This window comes from Macrosteles quadrilineatus, unplaced genomic scaffold (genome assembly GCF_028750875.1).
Source record: "Macrosteles quadrilineatus isolate MER2022 unplaced genomic scaffold, UCM_ALF_1.0 Scaffold_23__1_contigs__length_1887923, whole genome shotgun sequence".
Classification (NCBI taxonomy): domain Eukaryota; kingdom Metazoa; phylum Arthropoda; class Insecta; order Hemiptera; family Cicadellidae; genus Macrosteles; species Macrosteles quadrilineatus.
In genome coordinates, this window is record NW_026542616.1 from 1,463,681 (window position 1) to 1,485,707 (window position 22,027).

Sequence of the window (22,027 nt, forward strand, 5' to 3'; positions counted from 1 at the left end):
AGATGTCGATTCATCCACCATCATTTGTCCAGCTGTTAGACCGAGGCTTTAATGTTTTCGTTAGTGACCACTGTCGTGGCCGTGATCGTGTGTGGCCCACAGGAATGCTTGGAAACTGTTCCAGAAATGTATTTATTATTTTATTTACTTTATTATTTAGTCAATTTTAGGCTATGTTGTAGATTATGGACACAATGACAACATCGAGGACAACATAAAGTGATTCAGCTACTAGAAAAACAACTCAGGTAGGTAAAAGCTGTGCGGAATTTTTTAAACTTGGAAAATTATAGGCGATTTTGGAAAAGTTGTTGTTTGAGTTACAGTTTGCTCTGTAACACAGCGAATAATATTTTAATGTAAACAATAAAATACCCAAGCAGGTACAGTTGTGAGGGGATTAGGAAGAAAAAATCTTCTTAGATCAGTTATTGTTTGTATATCGTAAGTATGCCCATTTTTTTTCTAGAAGTAAATTAACATAATGAACAACATCGAAAATTGCTTAAGTAATTCAACTAACATAGAAGCACAGTATCAAAGAGATATGGAAATAATAGGTTTTGAGAAGGTGGATGATGATTACACTTATAATTCGGTGAATAGTAGGTGATTTCGTAAAGGTTCGGTAGAGGTGACAATGCATAAAAACATCGAGGATGAAAATATTTATCTACAAGAGAATAACCTGGACACAAAGTGGAAATATGTACGAAAGTAATAGCTTCTTCCAACAATTATAATTTGGTAAATCGTAGGTTCGGTTGTAAATGTTTATGTTTAAGTGGCGATTTACTTGATAGAGAAATGCATCTGGCTACTAAAAACAATCGTTAGATCAAAGTAAGTGGTTACTATATGAGATCAGTTATTATTGTTTACTAAAACGTAGCCCTTAAAAAAGTGAGCAGCTATAACTAACAGTCTAGTTTAGAAAATAATAGTAACCATCATGACTTCAGATAGAGTTGGGTAAAAGGATTTCCAATGGTAAGATTGAAAAATGTTTACGACAACATGTGAGACATTTTCTTTAGCGTTCTTCAGTTAAGCGGTATCCATTGGTGTAGCGTCAAAGAAGGAATGCTAGTTATGTGCGTTTGTCAAATTTATGTGAACATCTTGGTCATCGAGGGTAAAATAAGTTATTCCACTACTACAAAATAACCAAGGCAAGTCAACATGGTATTTGTAGGGAATGTGTTTCAAGTTAAACTGATGTCAGCAATTTCTATTAAAATAATTTAACGTCAATAATAAAGTTGTTAAGATTTACATCTTTCAAATATAAATCTATTTAGAAATCGTCATTATCGGCATTAAATGTTTCCTTTGTATTATTAGATTGAATTCCTAACAATCTAATATATGCAGTAGTGTAAACTGACTGTACTGATCGTAGTATCAAACTGACATCTCAGTTAGTAGATTCTTCACAAAGAATTAAAGAAAATAAAGAAACAAAATTGACGATTATTACTTACACTATGTTATTATAGTTTCACAGTAGTTAGCTATAATTACATGTATATTTAGTTCTTTACTAATCGAGAAAAATCAATAGTTTTATATGGTACCTTGACTCTATGGTACGAAACTTTACCCAGCTTTCCTCAATCATTCGGATTTTAATAAATGATCCTGACTAAGAATCGGCTGATCTCAGTCGTTAACAAAGGCTCCACAAATTTAACTAATCCTTATTTGAACAAAAGTACGTTCGCATCGCAATGTCTAACATAATTAGCTTTCCTACTAATCAATACTAGTAGGTTATATTCTGTATTTTTTACTACACCAAAACAAAAACAGTATACTTTCAAATGCTAAAATCGAACTGAAAAATTAAAAAAATCCCAAATAACTCCGCAAAGAACTAAACATCTCCCGCCAAATTCTAGTGTGAGGCAACAAGCCCGCGAACCGCAGTCGCAGGCAGGTGTTAATTGGTGCAGACAGTATATAAATAGCTGATTAGCGCGACCAGCTTGTGTGGCGGAAATGTGTTGTGAATGTGTAACTAGATCTTCCACGGCCATTACAAGAGTTACACGGTTGTCGTAATTTAAACACTAATTAATCACCCTTGCACTTGTAATGTGTAATGTGTGTTGACGTTACAGAGAGTCTTACAACTGTGTCGAGAGTAAAACAATGTCCTCTGTAGCACAATAAAAATGTCTTCATTAAGATGTTTTTGAAACAGTACTTAGGTTTTTGTATTATGTATTCACCACACCATTTAATATGTAAAATGGCTTAAAGTGTGGTGTAAAAAGCGGATAGAACCCGAAAAGACAGGTACCAAGCATAGTTTGATTCAATGTAATTTTGTTCTATTTCAGCATTTAACTCATGAACTTTTGACTTTTTTACACAAAGATTGTCAATTCTAAGATAGTTCCCATCGCATATGAAAAGTTTGAGATATCTCAATTAAAACCTAACTTTGTATATCATCTTTAAAACATCATTATCATTATGAGATGGGGACGCTACATAGGTGCGTATCTTAACTCAAATATGAGTGAAGTATGAGTCTAAAATTGTGTGAGATGATATGTGTATATTTTTTACTGACTAAGATCAGCTGTTTTATTAGTCAGGATAATTTGCCCAATGATCAGGGACAGCTGGGTACATTTTCGAACCCACCAATAAAGTAATGAATTTTCACAGGATCGATCCAGCGACCTTTAATTGTTAGGCGAGCACTTTAACCACTCAGCTACCCAGCCAGTATTCTTAGTGACCTTTAGTTTACTTCCAGAAAATTCTAAAATGTAAATGTTTTTACTCAATCTCAAAGTTTTATGAAAGAACACCTGATATTTTATGCTCAAACGGATTAACAGATTTTACTATCAATATCCAGAAACAACACTGAGTTACACTTGATCAGACACGTAATGATAATTAAAAAGCAATTAAATTCTCGCTTCAAAAGTTATTAGCTTGCAAAGCTGCCTGTTACACAAACAGGTCGACAATGTTTGCTCGCTGCTTATTGCTTTTCTGCTATCAAAAGGTAAATACAATATTCCTTTTACAGCGACATTATGAAGGTATAATTATTTGTGTGTTGGTAATCTAAATGTTGTGTTTTTGTTTACTTACAAACGAATTGACATGCCGCAATTATTACAGGAAAATTTATGTCATTGATGTAATAAAAAATATATTATCTATACAATTCTTTATGAAGTGTTCTGCGTAGCAAAACGATTTAGTATGCCAGATCTTCAACTTAAATCATTATAGCCGCATTTTATTCAATTAGGTCTTCTACAAACATTGTCCATGACAAAAAGTGGAAATCATTTAAAATGTCAAGGAAACTTTAACCTGAACATATTGTATTCAGGTGAGATGGTGCCTAAAAGAAACTAAAACATAAAAGGACTGAGTTAGAATTGGTTGTGTTAGTCATATTACGTAATTCGTTAATTTTTGTTACTTTTTCTGCAATTTTAACTATGTTCAGATTTTTTAATAGTATTTTTATTTCATATGCGTTTCCAGCAACGCCAGCGTCAAGTATCAGGATCATTTACAGTACCAGATGTACAAATCCATAGAAATTTTTTTTTCCTAGAAATAATATTTATTTAGTCACCCTTTAAATGGCAACGCGAGTATTATTGTCATACTCAGCTGAGTACTAACATTGAGTATAAACCTAACTCAATGGTACTAAACAACAAGCAACCCTTACATATTTACATTTTTAGATCCGGATAACTGTGTCAGATGCAGTGTTCTGTACCCAATGCCCACACCGATCCACCGATCTCTACCTAAACAAACAACGGTAGGCTGTTATATCACCGACACCTACAGTCGTTAGGACCATTAGCCCACGGCTGGTCCTGTTCCATCGTTCCAGTAGTCCAGTGTTCCGCGGCTACCATTGTAGCTGTAACACACACAATGGTAGCCTCGTCAATGGACCAATGGACTGACCACTTTGAGCTACCGCGCCTACAAGAACGGTTCTTTATTGTCCGTTCATCAGAGGATACCGAGGATCTTCGGTTTCGTAACAAGGTGCCGAGTGTGGGATTAAATGGATCAGGATGTGCTGGTCATCTCGAAATGAAAATAAATACGCATTGGGGCTCTATAAAGAATATGTTTTGGAAATACGAATGTTACAAATTTAAATGTTTCTAAAGCACAATTTAAGAAAAGATTTAATCCCAACTATGGAAATATGCTTTGTTAAAATATTTCCAACTCCATTCGTAGAATGTGTCTAGTTATTTCACAATGTTCATACGTTTAATTGAGTCAGAATTTTTGAAAAATTTCAAAATACCTAAAGGTCACGAATTAAATGAGCAATCAAAATTTGAACCGGACCCTTTTACACAGAATTTATTACATAGCTATGAGATAAATTCAGTGTAAAAGGGCCCGGTTCAATTTTTGAGTGCTCTTATAAATATGATGGATATCGGCGTGTCAAAATATATTTTTAGCTCAAGTTATAATAGTTTGCTTCAGATATGTTCATTGACGATTACATGTATTTCACAACTCACAAGCCACATACTTCGCGGAAATTACGTATTTAAAGAGAATATTTTTCATTGTACTTGTTCTTAGGAGCAAAATAGATCACCCAAAAAGACTCTATAGATCCTTCCAAATAACTGTGAATGCATGTTCAATATTTCTTCAATTTAACCGTAGATTAGGTAAGAATTTAATCATGTAAAAGTTGTATTTAAACCGTTCGCACTTCATGATCATGTTATTTTCGCGATGAATCCAAGTCTCAAAGCTTTCTTATTTTCTATATAAACTTCATTTAATATACATTCTATCCACGAAATAAATTAAATCAAAGCTTTCTTAAGGCAGTTTTCACGGATTGCACAGGAAACTTATCTGTCTTGCCCTTCGCTGAGGCCAGCCCTGCACCCTAGGGGAGGTTGACATATATAATGTATGTTGGGGTGGTCCTAGGGCTAGGTATTGTCCAGCAGACCCTCCCAGCATCCCTGTCGTATAAACCTCATCAGCTGAGAATTACAATTTATTGCGTCATTAGAGGTCAGGGGTTGGCAACACTGTGTTACTTGACTTGCCTAGTTAATGTCTTTATTACAGCGAGGGGCGCTGGGATAGGAGATGAGAAACCGTGGATTTGGTTAGAGCTTTGATAACAATTGTAGTTTGGCTGTGAAATTGTGTGTTTTAATTTTCTGTAATTAGTGTCCTACTTATTTTACGGGGGGAGCGAGCCGGTCTAGTGCAATGTTCGTGCCTAGCGTCCTAGAAAAAAAACTTATTTTACGGAAAGTGAATGAAAATAGTCTAATAACACTTTAAACATGTATTTACACTTATACTGTTAACTCAAAAGACCGCAAAGACACAAGAAATGTTGTAAAGAAGATTAAAAAATTAAACGACCATTTTTGAAGAAAAATTTAAAATTCTCGTTTCAATTTTTCACATTGTTTCTTGGTAGATTAAAAAGAAATTTTTTTTTAGGTAAGACTCATAATTCAGGTATACAGGAGTTTAAAACACGAGAAATTTTAATATGTCAATGTATGTTTATGAATACACTTAATGACAGCTTACATGATAGGCGAAGCGATATCGTAAGATGAGCAACTATTGGCCAAGTACAACTGAAGCAGAACTTAGATAAAATAGAAAAGGGAGGACCCAATCCGAAAAAAAATATTTCGAACACATCCATCAGTATTCGATCCCGTAAATGACTAGGACTATAACTTCTTTTGTAAATTGGGTATTTGTGATATGGATAGTTTATTATGCGTTCTAAAACAGGTTAACGTCAAATTGTAGTTATTGTGGTACCAAAGTTTGGACTGTTCCGGTATGGAGAAAAAGAAAGTAGTAATGCCCTTAAGTACAAAATAGATAAGATTATAATTACAGCAGTCCATTCCTTAATGGTGCGTTTCATTGTACATCTAAAACGGCAATGAACTCTAACTATCATGATTTTTTTTTAATTTTACAGGCCTATCTCAAATGGAGCATAACAAATAATTTTCCAAAAATGTGGTTCTAAACACATTCTTCAGCATCAAGAAACTCTGAAGACCCTCACAATAAACTGCGGAGCGCACTTCATCAGCAAATTCTATTGCAGAACTCTTTGAACTCTTGGATATTTCACGCCTGATTCTTCAACAGTGTTAACAGACTGTACAAACGTCTTGCTCTGTCCAAGATGGCACAAAACATTGGCGGCTCAGAGCCTTTGACACAGGCACGAACCTACATCTCCGCAATCTATAAATATTTGGTCTCGCGTATTTGTCGTTTGTCCGGCTCGCGCTTGCGTCGCCCTTTTTTGGAATTGTTTGTGAAGGTTGAATGTGACTGTAGATTCTGCATAGTTTGCACTTCATTAGTATGTTAGTCTTGTGAAGTTATTTTGTGAAATTAATTTAAACAATTGTGGCACAACGATCTATATATGGCATTTCTGAAGAAGAACATTGCTACGGCGCTACTTATAATTTTCCCTTGGTCTATCAGATACAAATTTATAATAAAAATGCGAGATTGTTTGGAATATTTAAACATAACTCAGATGTAAATTGTATCTTTGATAAGTTCCTAATATGACAGGTGATAAAATCAACTAAGATGTCTAAGATGTGTAAAAAGACAGCTAGATGTCGCCTTATCACAAATCCACTTGGTATGATACGCATAAACATTCTTAGCAGTCACAGATAGACCCATTTGTCAGCTATCACTTCCATAACAAAATGTATATTTGAACACCACTTGAGACACATCACGGTTAATTTCTATATTTACTTAACACTCAATTACAATAGAACATTAGTAGTGGGGATAAGTGTGTTCTGGAACGTACCTTTACAGGCTTTGCGGTGTGTGATGGGCTTGGTTGGGTCACGGTAATATCCCTCCTTGCAGTAGTGGCAGTGCCTTCCTGCGGTGAAGTGTCTACACTTGAGGCAAACCCCGCCACTGACTCGACCGCTTAGCTTGTACAGCTCCATGTTAAAACGGCATCTGCGGGCGTGGCCGTTACAGTTGCATGCTGAAAAAGAAAACCACAAGTTAGAGAGGTGAAGAATAGAAGAGTAGAAGGTTGGTGTTATGAGGTTGATTCATAGTGGATGATTGTTCAAAGCTAAACAGGAATTAAAATATTTAATAAGTTAATTCTTTACAGTGTTAATAGGGAACTAATGGTCCAAATGTATCTAAATCATGTAATACCATTAACTTACTTAGCATGTGAATAGAGAGACCATGCACAAAAACAAATGACAGCGATTCGTATTATAATACAGTTAGTTGTTTCAGCTTGCCAACCTAGAATGTGTTGTATCATTAGACCAAAGCTACTAGTTAATCAAAAGAACAATTGAAAATTGTACATTTAATATGTTACTCGTTAACAAAGATCCTAAGTTTACTTTGAATCACACACATAATTTCTTTTGAGCAATACCCAGAACATACTTAAGTTGCGTATCGTACGGCGAAGATGAGTGTTGAATAAATGAAAAGATACCGTGGTTGCTGACTGAAATCAGCTGATTCTGTAGCCAGGGCCATTAGTTTAAAGCCTATTGCTAAAACCACCCGGGTCAGAACCATCAAAATCTACCGACTTCCTAGGATCGAACCGGTAACCATCTTATTAGCAGGGCATCACTATTATTACTCAGCACATATTAATGATACAAAACATCACCATCGTATAGAACAAACTGGTTTTAAAACAAAGTAACACAATTGTTTTACAACTGACAACTTGGTAACTTCAAGAGAGAGTTGTATGTAATGTATGACAATAAAGCCACCCAGTAGTGGTTGTCGAAGGACTGTAACATCTAAATTACTCCATAAACACCGGTATGTACGTGGCCATTCCATCTCCTGTCTACCTAGCACCAACGATATAAACAACTCAGTTAGTTTTTACAGTTAGTTTTTACATCGTTGCCTAGCACCACACTAGCGCTCCTCGTGGCAGAGTGAGGAACTACAATACCAAGGTGTTGATGTACGGAGGTATGATTAACTCAGTTCCCCGCCCTAGGCAATAGATGGTGCCACCGCCGCCGGTTTATCACGATGGCTGTGTTTTTGCGAGGGAAAATGACCCGCCACTTACTACTCTAGTGTTACTAATAGGATGTAATTTTGTCGGCCCTCTCAAAAACTGCCTGATTTGTGTAACAGCCTGGTCCGCCACGCTTCACACCCTGAGGCCGCGGCGGCTTTTGGATTTGATATGCGTCAACATTTTAAATTTTTTATTCAGTTGTTTTTTTATCCAAAGCATATTTAGAGCGATTGCGAGAGGCGCCTTGTTGGAATTATTGAGGTTAAACGGTTCAAATCCACATAGAACAAAGACACATCCAAAGATATTTTTATGATTAGAACATATGATGTCTAGAACCACGGTTGTTTAACACAGTGATTACTTGAAAGAGGTACAAAATACTATAAATATACCAATGAAATGCAACAATTTTTCCGGTACCATCTATTAGGTAGTCTATAAAAAACCAAAACCAAAAATTTCTTCAATATCGTTGTCACATAACACATTTTATCACCAGTAAAATACTCCTCTTAAACTTAACCTAACAAATAATACTCTTTCAAAATAACACACACACGCAGCTTAGAGCTCACAAACTTCAAACACAAGTTCCAAACTGTATCTACAATCTTTGAAAGCTTAACGTAAGAGTCACATTCCAATCGATTGTTTATAAGCGACATTCTCTATTTGACCTTTAACATCACCTATCTCTCCCAAAGGTGTCGTTAATCGAATGCCAGTCCTCGATACATCGATTACACCTATCGATAGTATCGCAGTGGCAACTTGATAGCCCTTATCTGGCCGCTGGACGTGTGTTATTCTTATCTATGGATCAGCTGTTTGGAGTGTCATGGACAATCTGTTATGTTATGCAAAATCGGTGGCGGATTTGGTGGCGACGGTTGTGGGTGGCGACCCCCTGGTGGGTCCGACTGGATGTGGCAAATTGGGGGCGTCGGGGGGTCTTTGAAAAATGAAGGGGGGGCAAATAACGTAGGAAGAGTATGGAGAATGGCAGGAAAAAGAGTGGCAAATGTTCTAGAGGTTTGTAATTAGCTTCTATTCACACCATTGCTAAAACTAAGTTTTTTTATAGGGGCCAATTTAAAACCTGGTCTTGTTGGAATTTAACTTCGAGCTTTTATATACAGTATTAGCATAAACAGTTTAATTCTTTAAGACATCCACGCACACTTTGGTGCGTATTTTAAGCTGGATATGAATGAAAGATTTATAATGGAGTAAGATGATCTGTGTTGCTTTATTACTGACAAAGACCAGCTGTTTAGCGTGGAACATTGCCCGATGGCTCATGACATCTAGATACAGAATCAACCCTGTTTCGGACTGAACCAGGAACCTTGAGATTTGAAGTTTGATTTTAGCTAATGTCTATTACATGTAAGACTAGTCAACTTTAACTGGGTAACGTTTAACGTTTCTTAGTAAGTCGCAACAATATCAACTAATTCTTTTAAAACTTAGTGGACTTTTAAAACTGAGATATTAATGTCTTAGGAATTTACCCTAAAAAGTCAAAAACAAATATTTGAAATATCATGTTCTCATTCCCTAGTACTCTATGTTATAAGCATAATTATAAATTTTCAAAACTATACCTTTATAAATAACGCCGGCATGCTGCTACAAATGATGGTATGTTCTGTCAAATTTAATATTGCTCTAATGGGAATAAAATCCAATATGGCTGCCACTGATGAGGACTTTTAAGATTTGTATCACTGTGCCTAAAACACTAATATATAAATTGACGGATTACAAGGCTATGTTTAGACATCCATCTATGTTTTTAATTCCCCAATAATATGGTATGTAACATTATTTTCAACAAATAAAAATCAAGCACGACTTTGTCACATTAGTTAATTTGACTGGTTTATTGATGGCTTGTTATTTTGATTGCTCTATGTTTACGCGAATACTTTGAGAATTTAGCACACTTTTATAAACCAAGAAAATAGAGGAATAGGAAATTAGGATCATACTTCTCTTACAAATATTTTAAATAAAGTTAAGGCGTTTCACCTTGGTTTGGTCGACGGTGGTTTTACCTAAGTTTGTGTTTAATGATTCGCAACATAAAACCGTTCCTGTGCCAGTTTTATATCTGTGATCCGATCAGACGTGGATGTCAAGATGGTTGTTAAAGTGGAAAATTTACAGTCGAAATATTTCCACTAATTGGGAGTTTAAGGTTTACAACCTACAGAATCAAAAGGCAGTAAAATAATCCGCTGCTTTTAAACTGCAGTAAACTCGAAACATGGGTTGAGTCTTTTTGCATTTGGACTGATATAGTTAATCTTGTGAATCCATTAATTAATGTCTCCAGAAAGTTTAAGTAGCAGACTGTGCAGGCATATACAATAAATTAGAGAGAGGACGAATTATTATTATTTTTTGTAATTTATGAAATATATTGATGAAATTCACATAATTATTACTGTACTTGAAAACATTATTGAAATTGGACATTTCAGTTACTTTTTATGAGCTAATTGGTATTTTAACTTTACAAACGACTTAAATAAAAACAATTACAGTCAGTCAACATTGAATTTTGTTTTAGGTTTAAGGTTTTACAGTGTTTGGGATTTAAGGATACATAGACTTGTGGGTACTGTAATACTAAGGCAAACAAGACTGCGTTGAGTTGAACAATTAGCTTCTATACATTGCTAACAATATTAACGTAAAAAATGACAATTTCCGTTAAACTTTAAAAAGTTAGTAAAATTGTTGACTGTTAATACACTACAGTATTCAATAGTCAATGGTTGAATGTTTCAAACAATCTGAAGCCCATAATCCGTCATTCACACACACTCTTCCTCTTGCCATTGACTGTATATTAATTAACAGCTGTGTCTAAAGAATATGTCGGCCTTAGTCACTAACGAGACTACAAGATCGCGCCACTCATCCTACACTCATACTTAGCTTAAACTGTGTATGGTCACCATTTCAATTACTAGGTGGCTTTCTCAGAGGCATCCACAAAATTGAGCGGAGTCATCAAGGGTTCATATTATATTGTTTTTGTCATTATGCAGTAAAAACAGTCGTTTTTAATGCATGCGTTGCGGGTCGAAAGTAGCATTTTTACTCTCTAGGGAGTAAACGATTGCATGTATCGAAAATATGTATCGATTCGTGCTTCGTAATCATTTTAACCTACACAGTCTACAGTCTCTTCCCATAGCATTATAGTATTGCAGATACATTAATCTATTCCCACACTCAACACTGCTCACCTTTAATAATTCCTTCACCACCCCCTACGTCGTGAAACTGTTTCCCTCTCTTCCCATAGCATTTTAGGATTGCAGATACATTAATGTAATTGCCAAAAACAGTTCCCACACTCTGCACGGCTAGCCTTACTAATTGCTTCGCCATTTCCTACGTCATAGACCTGTTTCCTTCCTTTGTCATAGCATTTAAGTTAAGTATTACAGATACATTTATCTAACTGCAAAAACGGTTTCCCCACTCTGCACAGCCAGCCTTAAATACTTCCTTCACCACTTCCTCCGTCGTGGGGCCTGTTTCCTTCCCTTCTCATAGCATTTTAGGATTGAAGATACATTATTCTAACTGCCACAGACGATTCTCACACTATGCTCATACTTTACCACTTCCTAATCAACTTCCTACGACGTGGACCTGTTTTCATCACTTTCCATATCATTTTTGTATTTCAGATACGTTAATCTAATTGTCACAAACATTCCCCACACTCCACACTGCTAGCCTTTAATACTTCTTTCACCATTTCCTATGTCATGGGCATGCTTCCATCCCTTCTCATAGCATTTCAGCTTTGCAGATACATTAATCTAACTGCTACAAACGGTTTCCAGTTCCCACACTCCACACTGCTCACCTTACTACTTCCTTCACCTCTTCCTACGTCGCGGACCTGTTTCCCTCTATGCCCATAGCAATTTAAGATTGTAGATACCTTAATCTAATCGTCATAAACAGTTTCCACACTCCGGACAGCTCGCCTCGACTACTTCCTTCACCACTTCCTACGTCTTGGACCGGTTTTCCTCCCTCCCATAGCATTTTAGGATTGCAGATGCCTTAATCTAATCGTCATAAAAGGTTCTCACACTCCAGACTGCTCGCCTTTACTAATTCATTTATTACCTCCTACGTCATGGACCTGTTTCCCTCCCTTTCCATAGCATTTTAGGATTGCAGATACCTTAATCTAATCGTCATAAACAGTTTCTACACTCCGGACAGCTCGCCTAGACTACTTTCTTCACCACTTCCCACGTCACGGACCTATTTTCCTCCCTTTCCATAGTATTTTAGGATTGTAAATACTTTAAACTAATCGTCATAAACAGTTTCCACACTCCGGACAGCTCGCCTTGACTACTTCCTTCACCACTTCCTACGTCACGGACCTTTTTCCCTCCCTTTCCATAGCATTTGAGGATTGCACATACCTTAAACTAATCGGCATAAACAGTTTCTACACTCCGGACACCTCGTCTAGACTACTTCCTTCATCACTTCCTACGTCGCGGACCTATTTTCCTCCCTTCCCATAGCATTTTAGGATTGCACATACCTTAAACTAATCGGCATAAACCGTTTCCACACTCCGGACAGCTCGCCTTTACTAATTCCTTTATTACCTCCTACGTCATGGACCTGTTTTCCTCCCTTCCCATAGCATCTTAGGATTTTAGATACCATAATCTAATCGTTACAAACAGTTCCCACACTCCGGATGGCTCACCTTGACTACTTCCTTCACCACTTCCTACATCGCGGACCTGTTTTCCTCCCTTCCCATAGCATTTTACGATTGTCGATACCTTAATCTAATCGTCATAAACAGTTTCCACACTCCAGACAGCTAGCCTTGACTACTTCCTTCACCACTTCCTACGTCGCGGACCTGTTTTCCTCCGTTCCCATAGCATTTTAGGATTGCAGATACCTTAATCTAATCGTCATAAACAGATCCTACGCCCCGAATAGCTCGCCTTTACTACTTCCTTCACCACTTCCTACGTCACGGACTTCAAGCTAGTGTCGTCATTTGATTATATTTATGATCCATACCGTTTCTGTTCTAATATCTGTGGAATAATGCTATCAGCTATTTCTTTATTTACCGCATTCAAGAGTCAACAGCTGATCATATGTCTTTGTTTATGTGTCAAATACTGCTTCCATAAGGATTACATCGAAACTTTGAGACCCAGTGGGGCGGATTCCTGAGAGACTTATTTAACGCCATATAGATGTTGGCACTCAACGATATGGTCTTTATCACTATGTGCAAAATTTGAAAACGATTGATTCAGCCGTGTAGGAGGAGTTTGCGTATTACGAAATGCATAAGAGTCGACGTATAAGAGCTTCGCTCGCTCCGCTCAAAAAGTATTAACATTTTTTTTATGTTACACTTTACATTAAACCCTTTATTTATTCATAGGCAGGTTTCAAAATATATAGATTGCTGCAATCATATCGACTCTAAATTACCGACATTTGTTGCGACACCGATAATCGACCGTGAAAACATCCAGGTGTCTAAACAACTAACATTTGTCCTCGTCCAAGGCTAATTGAACAGTGTAAATATTTATAGGATCATACCAGACAATTAGGGATATTTGTCTCTAGCTCGTGGTGGGTGGTAGCACTGACGTCCTGATTACCATACACTAGATGTACTTAACCGTCTCGTTCTTCTAAGGACATATCAGCCCGAAGGTAATAATTTCCCTTGACACTCGCTATACTGAATTGATTCTGCACGGATATCACAGACCAAGGTTTAGTATTGACCTTGAACTGGACGTTCTAAAATAGCGACAAGCGTGAAGATTTTCATATTAATTTTTATATGAGATAAAAAGTTATGTTTATGGATTTGCGCTGAAATATTGGATGAACCTAGTAAAAGTTGGCCATTTTTAACTTAGTTTGGTGTATAATGTAGTAGTTAATAAACAATTAAAATTATATTTTCTTACGCTGTATGTCTAATTAATTAAAATCGTAAGTGAAAGAGTTACCCAAGCTTTACAGTAACTTATCAAAACACTTTGGGAGAGTTAAGAATATAAATGTGTTGAGTTTATAGATGATCCAAACTTTGACCTCCTGACCTCTACACTTTAAGCGAACGCTTACCCTACATCTAATTGTCGATTATTAAGAGGAGTAGCTTTTGAAAAAAGATTGATTTTAATGAATCTAATATTAAGGGAGCTCATTGACCGATGTTATATTCCGATAAAAATAGCTACAGCCTGTTAGTCTAGGTGACATGTCTACTACGATATCAAAAGGTCAATGATTTACTTAACATTATAAACAACAGTACATGGATGTCTAACCAATTTTTTAGATATGGTGTTCTGCGTATATACCAATTCTTTATTTATTAATTTGTTTTTTTTAGTATCTGAGTTTATTATTATCTATATTATCTTAGTTTATTAGTGCATTTGAGGAGGTTAAGCAATTGTATTGCTAAATATGAGATCAACTTTGCTTTAAGATTCCAGTACAACATGCAAAAGACGTATGATTATGCTGGAAAAATCGATTTTTTTCTAAAAAACCCATGTGGTACAATTAAATTGTGCCTGGTATGCGTGTAGACTTGACCTGTCAAATTGGTAAAAAAAAACATTTAAACTCAAAGACATCTGTTTAACTCATACGTATATTGTGTGTCGCTCTACTTTAGGAACAATATAAAGTAAAACATATTTTAATTTATGTGATGAACTCAAACAAGATTTTCAGGCCACTTTGGGTCCAATCGGCCTCCATTCTTGTTAGATGGAATGTTATGAATAAAATTATCCGCATCACTCACCTAACTCGTTTCTTATCTCGATTGTAAATCAAGACAATTAATCCGTTATTAAAATTGGCAGCGGCAACATAAAAGTGACTAACCTCCTTTGGAATGTCATTGTTTTGTATGGTTGCAAATTAACTCTAGTTGTAATGATTTGTATTTGTTCTCTTAATACATGCAATAAGAATTTATAAATTAAAACAATAAAAAAGTTAGATTAATAACCACGTATTTGGTTACAGCTGTGTTCAATAAAAGAAAAGGACATGTGGACAAAATTTTTTACTAACTTATTTCAAATATATTTAATGAGTTGCCAATGGTTTCCTTCATTATTTGTTTATTTAGGACATTGAGGTTAGCATCTGTAAGATTACATAATGCTGTAAATACACTTTTCGTGCTTAAAAATAAAAACAAAGTGTGATGGCTTAGTTTTATCTTTACAATGTCTCTGTCACTAAATTAAATTAGAAAAACGGTGCTAATGATTTTTTATAAAATAAAAGTAGTTTTCATACTACACTTTTTTATCAAATAAAATGATAGTGTTCGTTCTTCTTCATAAGCTTGCAACTCAACCAATATTTCTTTTAACAAACTCTATAAAGCTAAACAATTTAAAAGTGAATAGAACGTAAATATGATGTTTCTTTTAAACGCATATTAGGTACTTATACAGATACAGTACAGGTAGTCACAGTTTATAACGCCCCTCCCATCATTATTCTTCAGGCAATTTGTGCTGAAACTGCAGGGTGCCAGCATTGGAACGACATAACAGATTACCGGTACTTGACAAGCGCTGCGTGTCGCGACATGGCATAATAACAGTTGCGGGCGCGGAGCCGTTCCACAGTAACACGTTACATTACTGTCACTGCGATATAATAAATCATCCTTTACAATGGATTAAAAATGTTGTTTGAATGACTTAAAAATCATATGGAGGATTTCAAATAAGAACAATTTCATCCCTAGGACGTAACGATTTTGCTAATTCAAATAAACAGCTATTTAGTAAGTTTAGTTGTTCAAATCATTTAGTCTATTTCGATTGTGTTAGTGTACATTAGACTATTGCTATAATGTACTATAATGTATAATGTTTGGTATAATGTACTTGTACCATGTCGAACGTTTAACAAGAATGCAACAATAAGCTACAACCGATAAAATCAATCCATACATAATTCCCGATCCATACGATTGCTTAAGTCAAAGTTTACAACTGAGTTTATAACAGCTGACTTTAACTCCTTAGTCACTGAATAGGCTTTTAATTCCCCAGGGAGTATAATAGCTACCCGCAACGCATGTATTAAAGCGGCTATTTTTCTAGCAGTACGGCGAAAAAAAAATTTATCTTCAACCTTGATCTTTGCACTAACTAACTACGAAATTGTATAATATTTTTATCCAAAAGTATAACCATCCCAAAAGTCTACTTCCCAGTGGTTGTTTGCATTACTCTAGTAATTTATCTGGAACAGCGATTCATTGTTTAAAACTTTTAATTGTTTGCAACCAACCAAAGCTTTGTTTGATCAATATTTCATAGATTGATCAATAGATCTTTAAATAAAATGCATAATTGTGACTGGGCAGATTAACTGTGATTGTGTTGTAATCCCAACAGTTTCAAAGGGGTTAAATACGATAAAGGATAATCCAGACAGTTGGTTAATTAATTATTGGTATTTACCGGGTTTCCATTGAAGACAGCTATTGTGCGATTTCACAATTCATGTATTACTATTACATGTAATGTAAATGCAACGTTTTGAAATTAAATATTATTGGTTGGATACGTTTTAAAACGTTTCTAAGCTAAACAAAATTAAAAATATGAACTTGTAAAAATGTTCCAACATGTCGTTGACCAAACAGATCATTATGCATTACATTTTAAGTTTATACTATTTTTCTTGGATGATAATTTTAGTTTATGGTTTTTTTATTACCATGTAAGAGATAATTTACAATAAATAGTAATAAATGGTTTCATTTTAGAATAATTTAACGTAATTAGTTTTCGAATACAGCATTGTATTGTGTATTGTTGTATCTATAATATTCTATTGCTTTGAATTAGTATATAAAGTGTAATGTTATTAGCAGTTAGGAATTGTTAGAAGAAAAACGTACTGTATAACACACTTTACGACAATGAGCCCGTTCGCACTTACCAAGCCAACATAGAGATAAGGAAAGTTCAGTAGCGAAGTTGTTGTTTCTCACAGCATAAAAAGGAACGACTTGAAGCTCTCCCGTGGGAGGAGTTTGCTGCGATGGGATTCACGGGATACGGGACTCTGGACCGGGAGTGGCCAACTTTATCTGGACTCTGGAGGCCGTTCTATCATGGGACAGGGGACTTTACATGGCACTCAGTATGAAGCAACTGAGTGAAACATAACTGAGGTGTGTGGTATTGTTATGATCATATTAAAATACACAAACAAAAAAAACATGTTAAAATACACGTAAAATAAATTGCTAAGAAAATATGTACACCAAAATATGTACACGAATTACCACAGCAGCGAAAAAAAGAAACTTAGCTTTAATTTCTATACAACTATACATCATTTCAATATTAAAATTTTGTCAAGTTTTAGAATTACAAACGAACGTAAATTGAGCCAACGACAGAGTGCGATAATGAAAATTAGGGATTTTTGTTGAACGGTCAAAATTTTTTACCGGGACAAACAAAAAGGAAAATTTATCGTGAATACATAAATTGTGTTATGTATTTTTTTGTCGCATTAACTTTATACAAAACTAAGGGTGGAGTAGAATTTTTCTAGTACTTTATGGTCCTTTATTGATACAATCTAAAGATAAGAGCTTATTCATTCATGTCGTTTTTTTTATTTATTTATTTTTTAAACAGTTGGCAACATTTGGTAGATTAAGACAGGATTAATACCTCAGTATCAAAAAGTCAATTCTGGTATTCCAAATTACCGCTTTATAGTAAGTTGTGTTTTAGATGTAGTAAAATGGGTGTGCTAAATGTTAAAAAGGATTACATTTCGTTAATTAATTTACTTGTGTATGATTTAACAATGTTAACATGGACGGTTTGAGTATTTATGAATTTTTAAACCTATTGTGTGACTTAATATGGTGTGTTAAAAATATAGCTGGGTTGTTCAGCTGTGAGTAAAACTACAAGACCAACTGTTTGTCAGATTCATCCTGTATTTATATCAGTGAACATGATAGTTTGAGTAGGCCTAATTTTGGTCCGATTTTGATGAAATTTTGCATAATTGTATAGAGCTGAATAGAACTAGAGAGCTAAACATTTTATAAAATTCCAAAACAGTCCTTGAAGAAAAGAAACCAAGACAGAATTTAGTCCCGAAACTTAGGATTACCTTTTTTACATAAGATAGAGAAAGCATGTTTTGTAAACTGTCGATTTGTTTTTGTATTGTTAGTAAACACATTTTTTTGAAACCAATCTTTTTAGTCAAATAGATCTTAAGTTCCAACTATTTCTAAAACGAAAATCAGACGTAGCCTAAATCCCGACGGATGCGAGTTTAAGTTTTAACAGGGTAAACAATTAATTTATATTTCAAAATTGTTATTATCTTCAGTCCAGTTATATCAAACTTTAAGCAAACCACGCTACTATCGAAAATAACTAAAATTTAAAAGAATTATAGAATTTTTTTTAAGTCAACCTCAACCAAGTCCAGTTACCAATAATTCATATATTCATGCATTTTTCAGGACGTAAAACACCAATAAGTCTCCTTTCAAATAAGGAACTACGAGAAATGAGTCATTAAGAGAGTAATATTGTGGTCAGACTAACGTGTGTCATTCCCTGTCGAGGTCGGGGTTAATAGAGCTCAGAGGGGTCCCAGTGAGGGAGGTGGGGGGGGGGGGGTAATGTTGTGTCCGAGTACCACTGTAACCCCAATGATGTCTTGGAATCATATGATTTGGTAAAACCATGAATTGAGTACCTTTCCTACTACTAATTAAGCATTACTATTTATACGTTAAAGATTTTATACCACTGAAAAAAAAACTGAACCTTTTAAAATATCATCAGGTCATGTTATTTTGTACAAAGGTTTAGGAGTTTCCAAATTGAGATTGATGTAATAAAACATAGAGTACATACATTTCTTAAAATGGGAAATTTTTGTTCTAAAATGCGTGTTTTTACTACGTAATCTAAAAAAGGTTTCGTTAAATGTCACTAAAGATTAAGCAAAGTAGACAGTTTTGTTAAATGCCTAATTTGCATATTGTATTCATTTTGTACCCATAAAACAATACAAGCTTAAAAACCCCATAAAAACGTCACCTCGCAGTGTTCTAAATAGTTTTTTTTATTATATTGAGTTTTTGCCTCCTGATCGCATTTAAATAATAAAAAATTGTGAAAATACCTGAATTTATGTGATCGCATTGCATGACCTGCATATTGCAACGCTTTAGTTGCACAAAAGCAGGTATTTTACACCAATTTATAGTATGTTTTTAAGATGTTTGAAGAAAGGTTTAAAACAAACAGTCATTTATTCCCTCTAAAAAATGTACAATACTTCAATGGACTTTGTGAAGTAAAGTTTAAAAAGTGCTTAGTCCATATAACTACAGACAACGACAAACAAGAAGATATATAAGATTACATTATTATTATTATGCTATATAACAACAAAAAAATAAATGTTAATTTTCAAGCTTAACAATATACAGGTCAAATAATTAGCAGGCTATAGCAAATTAATTGCAAAATTCTAATTTACTATGGTTAAGTTTATAGTGTATAACGTTAGATTGTATATTGTATAGTGTATATCGGGGACAAGGTTCATAATAAGCTTCATGACAATAGACTGGTAATGGATGGACTTGACATAGTTGGAGATAGGAACACTGCCTAGCCTTATTGACAGGTATACTGCGATGTAGGGTAACTTAAAACCACTGAATGTAGAATGTATAATAGCAAGTTGATGAACTTATAGCAATAATAAATTAAACACATCATATAGGTCGTATTAGTTTCTACAAAAATAATAGAAAATAAGATTAGTGTGATTACAATGTTTTTAAAGAATGTAGTCCTGAGGATAACAATAATACGTTTTCCATAAAAATACACTGAATAATTGTTTTCAGTTTGATTTATGTTGTTAATTTTAGACATTAGTGCTTTCTTGTAATAAAGGAAATATGGGTAATCCTGCAAAATTATTTTTGGTTCAACGGGTTCAATTTAACAATATAGTTATAAAAATCTATCAACACAGGAAATGATCAGTCTAAAATAAAAAATAAACAAAACACAGATCGTTCAAGAAATTGATGATTATTGGAAAATATATGATTGTGATAAAAAAAACATAAAACGTAACTACATGTATTTACAAATATATATATATATATATATATTAACTAGTGTATTGCATTATTTCTTGTATAGTTATGTAAACATTGTGAAAAGATGCAACAAACGTATGCGTGTAAAGTAACATTCTTAGAAATCTGGTTCTAGGATTGTTTCTCAAGAATATGATGTGTCAAATTAAATTTAAAAAAATTAAGAATAAGTTAAGAAGAAGGATAAAATTAGTTGTGACCATTGTGCTGGAGTCAGAGATATATAGCTGGAGTAGGGTTAATGCAATAAATTCAATTGCCACAATATTAAAGTAATTTTTACATTGTTTTGAATTTATTCTATTTTTTACTAGATTGATTATAATATAAATCAACATATTTCATCATGATCGTGTATAGCTACTTATTAGGAAACATTTCAATACGCTATTTAATACATTTTTAAATAGCCATGATTTTTGTTGCTAGATTATTCTGTATGTTTTTCATTTAACCTGAATCCAATAATGTATGAGTAGTGGTGAACTAGCAAAGATACCCACATTTTTCCCATGTTATTCTTATGGGGATCATTTTTTGGCCACCAATTCCAAAAATCCTGATCTTTGCCTAAATATCCCTATATAATTGTTAAACCTTATTTCTTACTTATTCCCTATATATATTTGATATTAAGCAAAAAAAAAAAATTATTGACCCATGCATGTGTATATGTATAGTAGTATAGGTTGTCGCCGCCGTTTTTTGGGGGTCGAGGTTTTTGAGCCAACTCCCCGCCCATGCCTAATTGCTAGTACATCTAACATTCCCCTTTCTAGTTGATATGTTGATATGTTGTAGTCTATATTTCTGTCTTATCTATATATATTAGTTGTATGAGTTGTTTAATATTTTCATTTCTTTGTCTTTTGGGATATACCTCTTAAACTTACTCTTGGGCCTATACAAGCCTATATAAATGTACAACTCCATATCTATATTGTATAATTTCAAATCCATCTCCAACACCCATTCACATGTATATTCTCAAAATCATCAACTTGACAGTGCGAGGTTTGTACGCGAACTCGGCCGTGCTCCCGGCTCATGGCGCGCCCCTGGCTCACGGGCAAGCTCCTGCTTCTTGCTCCTTGTCTCTAGTGGTAGCTCTTGATTGAGTCCTGGGTGGGAAACCTCCTGTTGAAGTAATTTCTTAATTAAAAAAAAATTTATAAATTTCAAAATGTTTAAAGTTAAATTTTGTAAATTAAAAATGTTAAAGTTAAATTTTATAAATTAAAATGTCTAAAGTTAAATTTTATAAATTAAAATGTCTAAAGTTAAATTTTATAAATTAAAATTTTCTAAATTTATAATTTTATAAATGAAAATTTTCTAAATTTATAATTTTATAAATTAAAATTTTTAAAATTTATAATTTTATAAAAATTTGGAAATTTCCCAAAAGTCTATATATAGAGGTGGCATCAGCCCGAGACCTCATTCCTAAACATGAAGCCGTCATGTCAACACTGCTCCGTGTTGCTCTCCACCAAAAGCAACCTGATTCGTCACTATAAGGTAATGCATCAAATGAATGTGAAACTGTGCAAGGTTTGTGATTTAATCTGTGATAATAACTTGGCTCTAAAATCGCATATATTACAAAGTCACAAGAGTTGTAATTTTTGTAAGAAAAATGTTGTTGG

At 34.4% G+C, this 22,027-nt stretch overlaps 1 protein-coding gene across 1 annotated transcript in view; it reads right to left on the reverse strand.

The window, feature by feature from the left end:
* LOC129005544 (netrin-3-like) overlaps positions 1-22,027 on the reverse strand; it is a 225,517-nt gene that overhangs the window by 64,563 nt on the left and 138,927 nt on the right. The window contains exon 2 of the mRNA XM_054434452.1: positions 6,875-7,063. Within this exon, the coding sequence (XP_054290427.1) occupies positions 6,875-7,063 (189 nt within the window). The remainder of the gene's footprint in view (positions 1-6,874; positions 7,064-22,027) is intronic.